Below are 13,098 nucleotides of genomic sequence, written 5' to 3' on the forward strand. Positions count from 1 at the left end.
GCACGAGTCCAGAGGATGGATGTTATGTTTCAGCCCTTGTCTTGTTTCCAGTCCCTCTACCCTGTTTATAACAGCCATGCAGGATGTAAACCTGAACCACCTACTTCTGGGCGAAACCACACTTTGTGCAGCACCTCCTGATAGAAACACGACTCATTTTCTTTTTTATTCAATGTTTCAGGTAATTAGGGGAACACTGCTATTGATAATATTACACTATCTTTGCTGAACTAGTTCCACAGTCAAGGTATTCCACATGGTCAGGGCTTACTGGGACACCTAACGGAACGGAGACGCTGCTGACAAAATCACCCATGCAACTCAAAATATCTTCGGTGAAAAAGATCTCTTGTGTGCAGTTTTTCAAAAGGACCTGTCTCTGGCTGAAGACTTATAGGTAAAACCTGTACAGTCCTGTTAAGATGATGTGATATTGAGAACCACTCATGGTTGTGAAGAAATCCCATTATTAAATAAACTGGAGGTTCAGAAGGTGCAACAGAAACTTGGCACATGCTGGTGATTATGATGCTTTCCACGTACGCGCCCCATACACCTCGACCACCAACCAAAACCTGCACGATCCAATAACAGAAGTGTAGCCTACCGACCTGTCAAAGCTGTCGGTGTCCAAACTTGAGAGTTAAAGCAAAAATAATGCCGTCTTGTTCAGTCACTTGCATTCAGGTTGCATCCGTGATCTATATGAATATTTATTGTTTTGTCATGTAATTGGAAAACAGGATTTTTCTAACCTTTACAAAACTTGGTCACGGGTATTTCAGTTCTTCGGTTCGCTCTCTCAGTCTAACACACTCTCTCTTCAACACACACACACAAAAGCACAAAAAACTGCTACCGTGTAACAAATAGAGTTGTTAAATAATGTAGAAAGCATGCCGCCTTGATCCCAGCGCCAGCCAGAGGAGGCGAGCCGATAAACATACTTTGTCACCGCCTTCTCTCGCTCTCCCTCCTTTCTTACTTTCTGTTATGCATCGAGCTCCCAGAGGGCCTGATGAAATAAGATAAGAAGGGTGAGCCCCGTCTCTCCCACCTCCACACACGCCTGTCTCTCTTGAGCTTTCTCCCTTCAGCCCGTCCTCCTTGCACTGTCTTTTCGGCTCTCATCGCTGCTGCCGTTCCTCCAGCTGCCCTGTCTTCTCCCATTCACCGCCTGTCTCTCATTCTCCCCTCTCTATCTCGCCCCGTCTCTCGGGAGTGCTGGTTTCCTTACGATCAATAATAATGATTGAGCTGTCTGCTGTTGACAATGGGAATTACCTGACACAATTGCTGTTGTTTTGATCTGCTGTTTAGCTTCTTCTCCACGAGTTGAAATCGTAAAGAATGGCTCTATTAAGTGTGTTTTGCCAATTACTATGGCTCGCTGCATCCAAAAAAACCCAGATAGTGATGTTTATGAAGGAGGAGATGACTGCTGGCTGCTGGGAGTCAAAAGGATTGGGCAAACCATCACTGTTTTTTTTTTGTTTTTTTTTTTACAAGCGAGTGATGTAAGGCTTTGGCAGCCTTTGGTAATTAAAACTATATTCGAACGCTGTCAATTTTCACTGCTTATTTATATGAATTCTGAATCAGTAGAGACGTGATGTTGTATGAGCATCAGGCGCTAGCAGTGTTGTGTGTAGCACTGCTGTTAAGAAGTAGCTGGTTACATTACACGATTACGGCCATTTTTACGTTACGATGTTAATTAATGACAAAAGTAACTCCAATAAAAAAAAATATATAATAAAAGACATTTACAGTATTTCCATGAGGTGCAAAGCAGCATTGAGATAGGTTGGGATGTGCATGAAGAGACACAAGAGTTAATGCAAATGTGCAAATGTGAAAAATGCGATGGAGAAGGAGGGGAACTGGTAAATGCAGTGACCACCAACAGGTTACTTATCGTCCCACTACTCTACGAGCCAACTGGTCGACTGCACGAGCAGCAACCGAGAATCTTGTTAGATTACATTTATGTTACTGAAAATGATCGAACCTTTCAATATTCCTTGACCATGTTGCTGCCTGAACTGTTAAGTGGCTGCATGTCTTCCTTTGAATGCATTGGCTCTATCAACATTGACTAGTATATTCTACGACCCATAATATGTAACTCAGCGGGCTGATGATAACAGATGCACATAACCCCTTCATAGCTCTTCGCAACATCTTTTATGTTTGATCGCAAAACATAACATTTGGCGGGAAGGGACACTTAAAGCCTCACAAGTTGTTAGAAAATGTCATATTTTTTCTTGCAGTTCAACTTCAACGGCAAAGGTTTCATGACATGAACTACATGAAAGCTGCCTCTTCAAAACAAGAAAACACTACATCATGTTTGAACAGGCATCTCGTGAACCGGAGGCTTCGGTCATCTCACTAGCTGAGTCACACCTAATACAACACAACCACACCAACACATTCAGAGGTAGCTGCGAACTGCCTGACGAGAAGTGGGAGAGAAAAGGTTTTCTTTGCTTTTTTGATGGAACAAATGTAACGGAGACACAGTAGAATATTACTTATTTAAGGAACAGGGCAGAGCTAAATCGATCTGGCCTCCGATATACGCTAATTACCTGTAGTCCTTTGAAACAGAGATTTCAAAGGAGTACAGGTAAGAGACGTCTCTCTCTCCCTTTTTTCTCTATATGGCTTTAACATTAATAAGTAGATACTGAAATACAGTCTTGGGCAAGCTACTTGGAAAGTGTAATGAGCTAAGCTACCAATTACTCTCCATTAAATAAATGAATGAATGAATGAATTAGTATTTTAATGAATTAATGATGCATTTAATTCCAATTTTAATTAATTAATGACAGATTTAATTAATTATTTAATGGTGTATTAATTAATTTAATTATGGCACTTTTAGTCCTCCATATACTATGGCACTACTAGGTCAATAAAAGAGCTAAGCTACTGAAAAGCTATTTGATTCAGAAAACAGCAACTCTAACGCCACGTTACTGAGAAATGCAGTTAAACTAGTAACGCAACTACTTGTAGCGACGTTACTGCCCAACACTGCTGAAATATTACATTGAGTGGAGGAAATAATGCTGATTTACTGTCGTCAGTATCTGACACATGAATACATGGAGGAGAAGGGTCATGTGATCTACACACAGATGTGTGATGATATTGTTTATGTACATTTCAATGTGACCAGCCTGCCGGAAATAATATACTGAACTGTCCGTTCAGCAGGCAGTATGCATTATACACTGACTGACTATGTAGTTGGTGGTATGTGATTTCAAAACACAGTCCATGTTTGCTCACCGCTGGTCTTATTCTTATTTGTCTTTATTAGCACATTGCTACATTTGTCTCCACATCGCTGCTACTGACCGTCAATTAGCAAAATAGTCAAAGGAAACCAAAAGGCAGGATGTGCACTGTGCCACCCACATGCTCATTCAACCTTCTTGCGCATGCAGGGCAAACTAAAGAGTGACCACCCGCTGAAATCATTGTTTCACGGCCCCGCTAGCAGTCAAAAGCTCCACGTGGTATCTTTAATCCTTGGTAGTCACGGTTCAGGGGAAGTTCGCCGCTCGCGGTGCCAGACACATCGCCTCAGAATTGTAAAATTACGTAATAACCAAACAACGTAAAGCCAGTAGTCATTGATTCGGTACTGCTGTTCCATGAAGTCTGGGGACTGGTGAGAGAAAGACAAAGTATACATGAGCTTCTATCGATCCCACACTTCCTCATCCATTTCCTTTCCGTTCTCTTTGAAATTCTACACCCTCTGCTTACACAACAGGATTACATCCTCAATCTTATGATGTCACCAGGATTAAATGTCAGTAAAATTATATTAATTTCCCCCTCGGAAAGGCTTGTTTATCAGCGGAGGCCAACATCCATACAGGGTTCAATCAAGGTCGGAAAGGAGGGCTGTGATCCAGGCCGGGTGCATTGTTTCAAGCCTTTTTACTGTCTTTTCATGAATCGGCCTCTACCTCCATGTGATCATATAGGGTTTTCAGTGTCAGCCACTTTTAAATGCCCCGGAGCTGAATACTGTTGAGTACAGTCGTGGCTGACTGTGACTGTTGCTCTGCAATATAAAGCGGATTTTTTTTTCTCTATAGTTGAAACACCCATTAACCTAAATTCCCCCAAGAAAAATAAACAGAAATAACCTTGTCGTGTCAATTATCTGTCATCCCAAATGCCCCCTTTGAACAACACTTGCATGATTTTTCAAATTCAGTTGAATTCCCAGAGAGCCGCTGTTTGAAGCAAACGTTATTTTGTTCCGCCGAGTGCAGGGCGCGGCTGCACATCCAGCCTCGTTTCATTTCTGCCTAATGTTGAGAGTCCACGTCCGTGGAGAACACAAACTTTCTAGTCCCGCGCACAGCTCGCTGACTGCACACACCGAGAGCCTTTGAGGTGCTGCCACTCGTCTCTGCATTTCCCCTCTCTTTGTGCTCCGTCCAACAAAAGTAATGATGTCTTTGAGAGCGGCCTCTCTTCCTGCCTTTTCTGAAAGAGCTGTAGCCCGGCCGATGGCTCGCATTAATACAAGGCTTTTATTGTAAACAGCGCTAGAGCCAACCGATAAGCAGGCATTAGAATTTAAATTGTTTACTGCCTGCTGGCCATGATTACTGCATACAGCCCAAGTATATTCAGGTGGTACATTTTTTAAAATACGAGCTGCGCTGCACAAGCTTCTCTGCTTTTGAGTGAGCTCGTCGCAACTGTTTTTGTCTCAGCTGCCCATACATATTGAACAAAAAGCATCTCGACCATCACATTGTAAATCAGCATATATCTGCAGCAATTACTTAATGCTTTTATCATCCAATGAAACCTCCATCTGTCTCTTTTTTTTTTTTTTTTTTTTTTTTTTTGCAAGCTTGCCAATCAACCATCCCGTGTAAAATCTGATATGATCAGATTGATTTGGCTTTGAAGCCGGTTGTTCGTCGAGATGAATTTATAAAGCAGAAATTACATGTGCACATAAAATCAATGGGGGAAAAAAAAAAAAAAAAACAGAGGTAAAGTTGTTGTAGTACATTATTTGTGTCCCCGTTCGCTCCTCTGTGGATTACCCAGAGGCCATCTGTGTTCCTCTCAGTGTTCGGTACCTGGGGGGCTCGTTGGAAACCAGGCCAACCCACATTTGTGTGCCTCACACTGCACCGACTCTCTTCTGCACTGGTATTTCAGTCTCTCTCTCTCTCTCTCTCTCTCTCTCTCTCTCTCTCTCTGTCACACACACACACACACACACACACACACACAATCTCTCTCTCTCTCGCGCACACACACACACACACACACACACACACACACACACACACACACACACACACACACACACACACACACACACACACACACACACACACACTCTCTCTCTCTCTCACGGCTGTGTCCCCTCTGGTATGTGGACAGCACATCAATGGGAACATTAAAGGTTACAAGGCTCGACAAAAAGACACATTCACAACTCCAACCTGACACTTTATTGTACAGCCTTTGATCTTGCAGTCACACACACACACACGCACGCACACACACACACACACACACACACACACAAGCTCACTCAGGCTTCCTCGTGTGACAAAAAAATGGAAATGAAGGGAATCTACTGATAATTGTTTCAAGAAGGGATTTTTTTTTTTTTTTTTTTGTGGTCCACCTTTCCAAAACAGTGCGATTGTTTCCCGAGCATTTGGAAAATGTCACAGTTAAATATCAGACACATTAGATGAAGCGTCAGCCTTTTGTGGACCGTGACCCCATTTTTAGATTACACATTAGATCTCACAACCCTTAGCAACGAGGGAGTCGTCCAAGTTTCCACATGCATTTTGGGAGGATATCTGTGGTATCGTACCTTTAAGTGCACAGAAAAAAAAAAATGTAATAGTGCGCCCTATATGCTTAACGATTTTTGATGACAACATTTTTTGTTCAACTGATCAAATTGAAATAATTGTTGACTGCACTGCGTAATGCCTGTAACACAAGCCTCGCTTTCACAATGCATTTTTATATGCCAACGGGTACAAAATGTCCCCGGAGTATAAATAATAACTCTTTTTCTTTGAATATTTTTCTGCTACTCCACCCTGATGCCAAATCCTCATCGTTTTCTTCACTGTGTCCCGTTTCTGTGACAACAATAATGTCAACGTCATGTTACATTTTGTTTTTCTTGCCTCAAAATATCTGCTTCAAAATCATGTTGATGGTTCAGTGTCTTGTAATAAGGCGAATGGTGCCTCTGTCCCAGCCACTCTGCCTTCTATCACTTGTTTGTGCAGTGTGTAACTTCAGTGAGCGTGTCGGATCACAGTGTTACATACATGTTTAAATTTGTGTTCAACATGCAAGTTTTCAACACGTAATATTGTGATGTCATGAGTCTGACAAATTGTCACACACGTGGGGTTTGTATTTATGGCAGTGCTGTAAATCCAAAATATCAGAACTTAAAAAATCTTCCATGACTAGTTTATCCAACAACCTTGCCACTCCCAAGGTTGAGTAACTCTCAGATACACTTCACCTCAGCACAGTGCCCAGCGGTGTCGTTTAAGTGTGGTCGACTGTCTGCGCCGGCAACTCACACTTCAGCTTCATCTGTCAGCACTGGACACAGACTGAAAGGGCACGAGCCTGATTTTTTTTTTTTTTTTTGATTTTTTTTTTTATTCCAGAGCCTCCTCAGAAAAATAAACACATAAAGTCATTATTTTGCCATCCTGTGTTGCGTGGCAGGACATTGCATTGCTTTGCGCCGCGCCATTCTGTCTGATATCTTTGAGGGGATGATAGCGCTCTTGCCTGATTGCGTTGTTATGTAGCTTAAAGGATCCTCTTTATTTTTGCTTATTTGTGCTGTGGCTGTGTGTGGAAGTGTGTCATGGCCGGCGTTAGTCTCTGGGTTTTTCCTCTCCGCCAATTACTTTTCTCATCTACTCTAATTATGCAACAATCTGCTGCCTTCACTCTGACTTGTTTGATTCACGTGTGTTTGCAGGTGTACAGAGGCAGGCGTGCGTGGCTTCAGTCTCCGTGTGTGTCATGTATGGTGAATCATGTGTGTATGTTGCTGCCTGTATGTAGTCGGGGGTCCTGTAAGCGCACTTGGTTGGTTTTACAAGTGACATAAAATTCACAAGAAGGCACATAAATAAAGCAGAAATGTTAACCGCAGGCACGCAGTGAAGAAACAGCATCGTAGCGTTTATAAATGAGATGACCACGGACTTTTGACCAATTAGCCTCTTTCCCTCTACTACGCCTGAATTTCCCCTCGCAGCTACGCTCTGCCTAGTAAATCAAATAATCCTTTTGCACAAATGAGCCGACCAGCTAAACCCATCCAGCCTGTGCTGCTGCACTTCCCTTTTTCCGTTCTCCCTCCACACACCGCCCAGTCACTTTCAAGGTTCCTCTAATTATTTTATTTATTCATTCAAAGGAGATCTCTCGTTCAGGGACTAAATTAGAAAGCAAGTGGGAAAGAGGTGGTGCTGCTCTTGTGTTTCCCTCCCCTTCATGAATGTAATTGAACGGGCTCTATTTTCCGAGAGGAGGGCGGCGTGAGGGACCCAGGCGGCAACATGAGGAAGATTATTTAGGCTGCGTTGGGGAGTTTGTAGGAGCTGCGGCGTCGAGGTGGAGGCCACACAGGCTTCAGTTAGCTTAGTCTAAACGAATCAAGGAAACAATTGTTCAGTAATTCTCTGGGTGAGAGACAAATATATATAAATTTCCGCTGTCTTTTATATATTCGCCCTTATCTTGGCTTTTCACGATTGCTCTGCAGAGGTGAACAGCCGAAGCGACTCCACGCGGCCTTGGACACGCGATCCCTGTCCGTGGCGATGAATAGGTTATTGGTATCTGCCCCATGAATTTCAGATTGATACTTCAAACCGACACTGCTGTTACAGCACAACACTCGCAGATTAAAACACAGGTAATGGAGTGTCGCCGCAGTGAGAGATGGTAACCGTGGTGAGTGTTTCATTCCCTCGCAGCATACAGTACATGGGGTTGGGTCAGGCTTTTTTTCTCCTTGGTGGGTCAGGACCGGGTTAATTGAACCCCATAGCTTGATGTATTTACACATAAAGTGATGGCAGCTTTGTTACACCTCTTTACTGGGTTAAATAGTCTGTTAATATAGCAGATTGGTGTCAACAGATGGAGTTTAAAGTGGGGTCAGTCATGCATATTTGCCACCCCGTGCATGCACCTGCTTGCATTCGCCCGTACACGCATGTTTACAGGGAGGTTTTTCCACTCATACACACAGTTGTACCTTATTTTTTATTTTTTTTTAATAACCCGAGGGTTTCATGCCTGGCTCAAGGGCTAGCTGGTAAGTTAAGTTCACAAGCCCATGCATGTGACACACGCATCTGTCGAAAACCACTTTACAGACAAATGAGGCATTACGATTGAAAATCCCTCAGACATGCTCACACAGAAAGCTGTTTGGTTATCGTAGTTCCAATCAAACATTTCCAAGTGTGCAGTTGTCGCCAGTAACTGCAGCCGGGAGACTCCGTTTTTTGAGCAACAGAGTTCCCTGTGTATTTGCTTTTTTTCCACCACGTATTCCAGATAGAATATGGCTGCGTTTTTGATGAAGTCGGTGCCTTGGCATGGCGCAGTAATTAGGCTGTCAGTCAAAACCAGATGGCCGGTGGCTAAAATGGGGAAGTCGCCCGAAAAGTTTTCAGATGAGTCTCCTGTTAAGCTCTGTGGTTTGAGTCCACCAGGGACTCTGGGTTAAAGGCGGCATGATATGTTTATTTTTAGGTTCATCATTTCATTTAAATCTATAAAAGGGTTTACATCCCCCCCACGCTAACAGCAGAGCAACTGTGCCAAACTAACCTATAGGCAAGAAAATATGCAAATATGTGACAGTGAGTGAGGTAATTTGATGTCACAAAGTCACAGAATTAAAGGTGGAACTGCTGACGAGGTGTTTCAGGTGTTTTCAGTGTGAGAGAGGAGTGTGTTTTAATGAACTCATTTGGCCGGTCTGAGATCTGATCCAGTTATTAGGGTGACTCATATTAGTCACATGTGTTCTCTAGCAAGGCACCAGATACACACTATACCACATGAACTTACCCAGCATCTGTCCGTCTCTTTGTTTCTCCCCTGAAACAGATCGTGTTCGAAGGAATCCGGGGCCCGAGTTTCGAAGGGGACATCGCCATCGACGACGTCTTCATCACCATCGGGAAGTGCAAGCAGGAGAACACTGTAGCCAGCGCAGGTAAGACAGGTAAGATTTTTTGAGAGGAGCATCAAACACGCATCTGTTATGGAAGCGCTTCCTCCCTCGCTGTCTGCGCGTGCAGGTGCATTCAGGGGAGCCTAAATAAGGAAGTCGATAGACTCTTCAAAGTCTAAACTGCGTTGATGTGTTTTTTTTTTAATTTTTATTATTTGCAGCAGACATGCTAATAAAACACTTGCCTGGAAGCCTGAACAGCCAAACTGACACATTAATCTGAACTTAAGTGGTTTTAACTGAAAAGAAAAGAATTAAGGGGCAACAGAGAGGGGAATTAATGTGGAAGAGAGAAGAAAAAAAAGAGGCTAAACTAAACACCTTTATTATCTGGGAGGTGTGGGAACAGGGTGCGGAGAGAAAAGGTTTGTCAGCTGTGCAGCTGTGCGGATACAAAGGGACGCCGCAGGGCACGGAGGTGATTTGGAAGCCTCATCATCTTTTGTGGACCATCCTCTGCCACTGTCGCTTTATTTACCTCGCCTTCGCCTCCGTCTCTTCATCCTCTAAGTTTCCACACCACCACCGCCACAGCCCCCCTCATCCCCCGCTGCCTCCGTCCTCACCACACACCCACCTTCATTATATCCTGTCTCTTCACCTTTTACCTTCTGTTCTCTATTAGCCATCTACCCTTTATTATCTCTATACCTCCGCGCACTGCTCTTCCTCTTTAAAAGCTTCTGTTATTTACCCTTTAGAGAGAAGAGAGAAGGAGGGGGGGCTGGGTGTAATGATAAGGATTTCGAGAAAAAACAGCATCGGATGAAGGCGAGTTTCTGTGCATTGAGGGATCCATCAGGGTCGAGACATCAGTCCGCCAGAAGCGTTGTTTTTTTTTACTCCATAAACCGACCACAGCGTCTCCACAGCACGCACGCTGACATGTAAGATGTGTCAAAACCAACCTGTCTGCCCTGAGATAGAAGAGCAGAATACTATTTTGCTTCTCGTAAATCGTCTTTGCGGCGGTCCACTTTACCTCAAGGGTGAACCGGAGAGAAAAAACAAGTGGGTCGCGAGGAACGAGTGCATGTCCAGTGTAAGCGCATTGAGAGGGACTCAAACAGCCTAAAGGGCCGGGGTGTGGAGAAGAGACAAAGAGAAAGAGAAAAGGTCAAAAACGGAGTGACCGAAAGAATGTGATTGTGTCTGAATGTATGTGTTTTTGTGCCTGTGTGTGTGTGACAGAGAGAGAGAGAGACAGAGAGAACCACAAAGAAGAAAGGGAATATGAAACTAAAACCTGCCAGCAGCTTAGCTACAGTAAGAGCTGAACTCTGCCAGCCAAGATGTGCATACTCTCACACTCTCACACACACACACATGCACAGGTGCATAAACACTTAATTCTCATAACAGCCTTCACTGCAAACGTGCACAACCTAAGTGAGTTGGCATCGTTCTCTTATAGCATACTGCCATAGCTGAGAGGTAAAATGGGGACACACAGATTGTTAAACTGCACAACAATCGCATGAGTTACTGATATGATAGAATGCACAACCTTTGTTCTGTAGGTTAGTTTGACTTCATGTTACTTCTGACCTAATGTTATCTTACCAGTTTGTTTGGAACATAGGTCACGTTCTGTTTTAAAGTGCAACTTGAGTGACAAGTCTTAGTCCAGTCACGTCATCACAAATCACACTTTTGCCTCGAATGGCTTTACCATCTGTATAACATATGGCACCGTCTATTTTTTGTGCCCCCCCCCCCAAAAAAAAAAAACCAAAAACCTCTGAATGGAGGAAAAAGGAGGACAAGGGGTGCTGTGTGTATTGATTTTCAGTACGTTAAGTGAGATTTAGTGCAGCGACGTGTGGTGAGAATCTACATGGTATTGTCCACTTTTTATATCTTGGACAAAAGAAAACATTCCAGCCACATAATCATCACAATACTAAAAAAAAAATACAAAATTAGACAGTGAATTATTAACATTCTGCTTTTACCTCCTCAAAACCCCCCAGTGTGTGATGTGTGATGTGTGTGTGTGTGTGTGTGCAGTGTCGCACATATGTGCATGTACAGACACTGGCGGATGGCGTGAATAATGGATGGAGGTGTAAACAGGAAGAGGAAAGCCCCTGAGCTCTCTGAGTGTGAGCGTGTGCATGTGTGTCCTGCAGGTTCTGTGCAGGCAGACATACAGCGCAGACAGATGGGTAATTATCAGGCAGCCGCCTGACGAGTCTTTGCCACTGTAAGAAACACAAATGCATCTGTCTTGAGTGCAGATTCAGCCGCTGAGGAGCTGGCGAGGTAACATGAGGATTAAAACTCAAATTGTGTTTGCCAGGTATGATGAAATCACAAAGGATACGACTCACAGGAAAATGCCAAAAAAGTTCTAACAGACAGCCCATTACACTCAATGCAGGATCCACAGGGTATTTTACAGTGCAGAGAAAAGTCTTAAAGGAGATGTATAATGCTGTTTAGGCTCATCACTTTGTTTTGGGTTAATACTTGAATAGGTTTACAAAAAACAGGCAGAAAAAACACATTGGTTTTCTCTTTTCTGAGCTCTGTTCTGATTGGTCAGCTCACGCACGCCTGACCCAACAGCGTTAACAGCAACAGAGCGACTTTTGCTAAAATCGTTCTCACGGGCCAGACTCGTCACTAGGAATGAATTGGGCAAATGTGTGACATGGTGACATAGCGTGACGTCACAAAGTCACTGGATTACAGGCGAGACTGCCGACGAGGCGTTTCAGGAGGGGTGTTTTCTGCGGGAGAGTGTAGCTTCTGTCGGTGCAGACACTGACCTTTTTAATTTTCAAGATATTTTACATGCACAAGGATTTGACTAAAACACTGAAAGAAAGGAAAAAGCAGAAGGTCTTTTTTAATAAAACTAACCATACTCATTTGAGTCCAAAGTGGCCAGATGCACCGACTCTGTCGGTGACTCTGTGTAGATTCACAGCCAAAGGGCTGGAAATATGCACATTTGCTCTTATCATCACATTTATAAAGCTCATGTACGCCTGGTTCTGGTTTATAAATCTCAAATTGTTGTTAAACTGGATGCACAAGCCTAATTTCCACCCCATAAATGGATGTGGAAACGTCCTTAACCATCTGTTTGTATATCAATACTTGTGTCCACTCCACCGTTCAGCAGACCTGTCGATTAAAAGAACGACAGAGAAGAAGTGCAATTTCACCCACCGCGGTGCATCAACGAGGTCCTCCAGCAGCATCAGAGCAGCTGTCACGGCGGGGAACCGCTACACACCACTGTGACTATTTATAGCCAGCACTAGCACACCACCATTAGCTGCCCCTAATTCATCATTCATCAGTTCATGTACCTGTAAACCATCGCCACGGCGATATCTCAGTCATTATTCAATGTCAGTGGGATGATCGTGATTAATTTATACAGCTCTGTGAAAAATCTCAGAACTGTTATCTACTCTAACTGTTGGGTCTCTGAGGTGAGGTTTCATCATCACCCACAGCTGTCAGAAACACCTGGTCTGAGGTACACAGTGTGGTGTGCTCATGTTTTCATTTACTGATGAAGGATTACAACCACTGGCTAGAAAACAATAATCACACATTCTTAGATAGATACTTAGAAAGACAAATAGGTTAAAACAGTCACTTATGGTGACATGGTGCCTCTGAATGGGGGGCGGCGGGGGGCGCTTGGTGGTGGTGGTATGTTTCTGACCCACAGTGCACTTCTCCAATGAGACCTTGCTGCTGCATTGCTCAGAAGGTGGAGGGGGGAGGGAGGGGAGACTGGCAGCATCACCCAG

General features: G+C 43.7%; 1 protein-coding gene across 2 annotated transcripts in view; it reads left to right on the forward strand.

Moving 5' to 3' along the window:
- Positions 1-13,098, forward strand: part of LOC119018622 (MAM domain-containing glycosylphosphatidylinositol anchor protein 1) — a 211,433-nt gene that overhangs the window by 189,198 nt on the left and 9,137 nt on the right. For both annotated transcript variants that reach the window (XM_037096435.1, XM_037096436.1), the window contains one exon: positions 9,196-9,313. In XM_037096435.1, coding sequence (XP_036952330.1) covers positions 9,196-9,313 — 118 coding nt within the window. The remainder of the gene's footprint in view (positions 1-9,195; positions 9,314-13,098) is intronic.

This window comes from Acanthopagrus latus, chromosome 4 (assembly GCF_904848185.1).
Source record: "Acanthopagrus latus isolate v.2019 chromosome 4, fAcaLat1.1, whole genome shotgun sequence".
NCBI lineage: Eukaryota > Metazoa > Chordata > Actinopteri > Spariformes > Sparidae > Acanthopagrus > Acanthopagrus latus.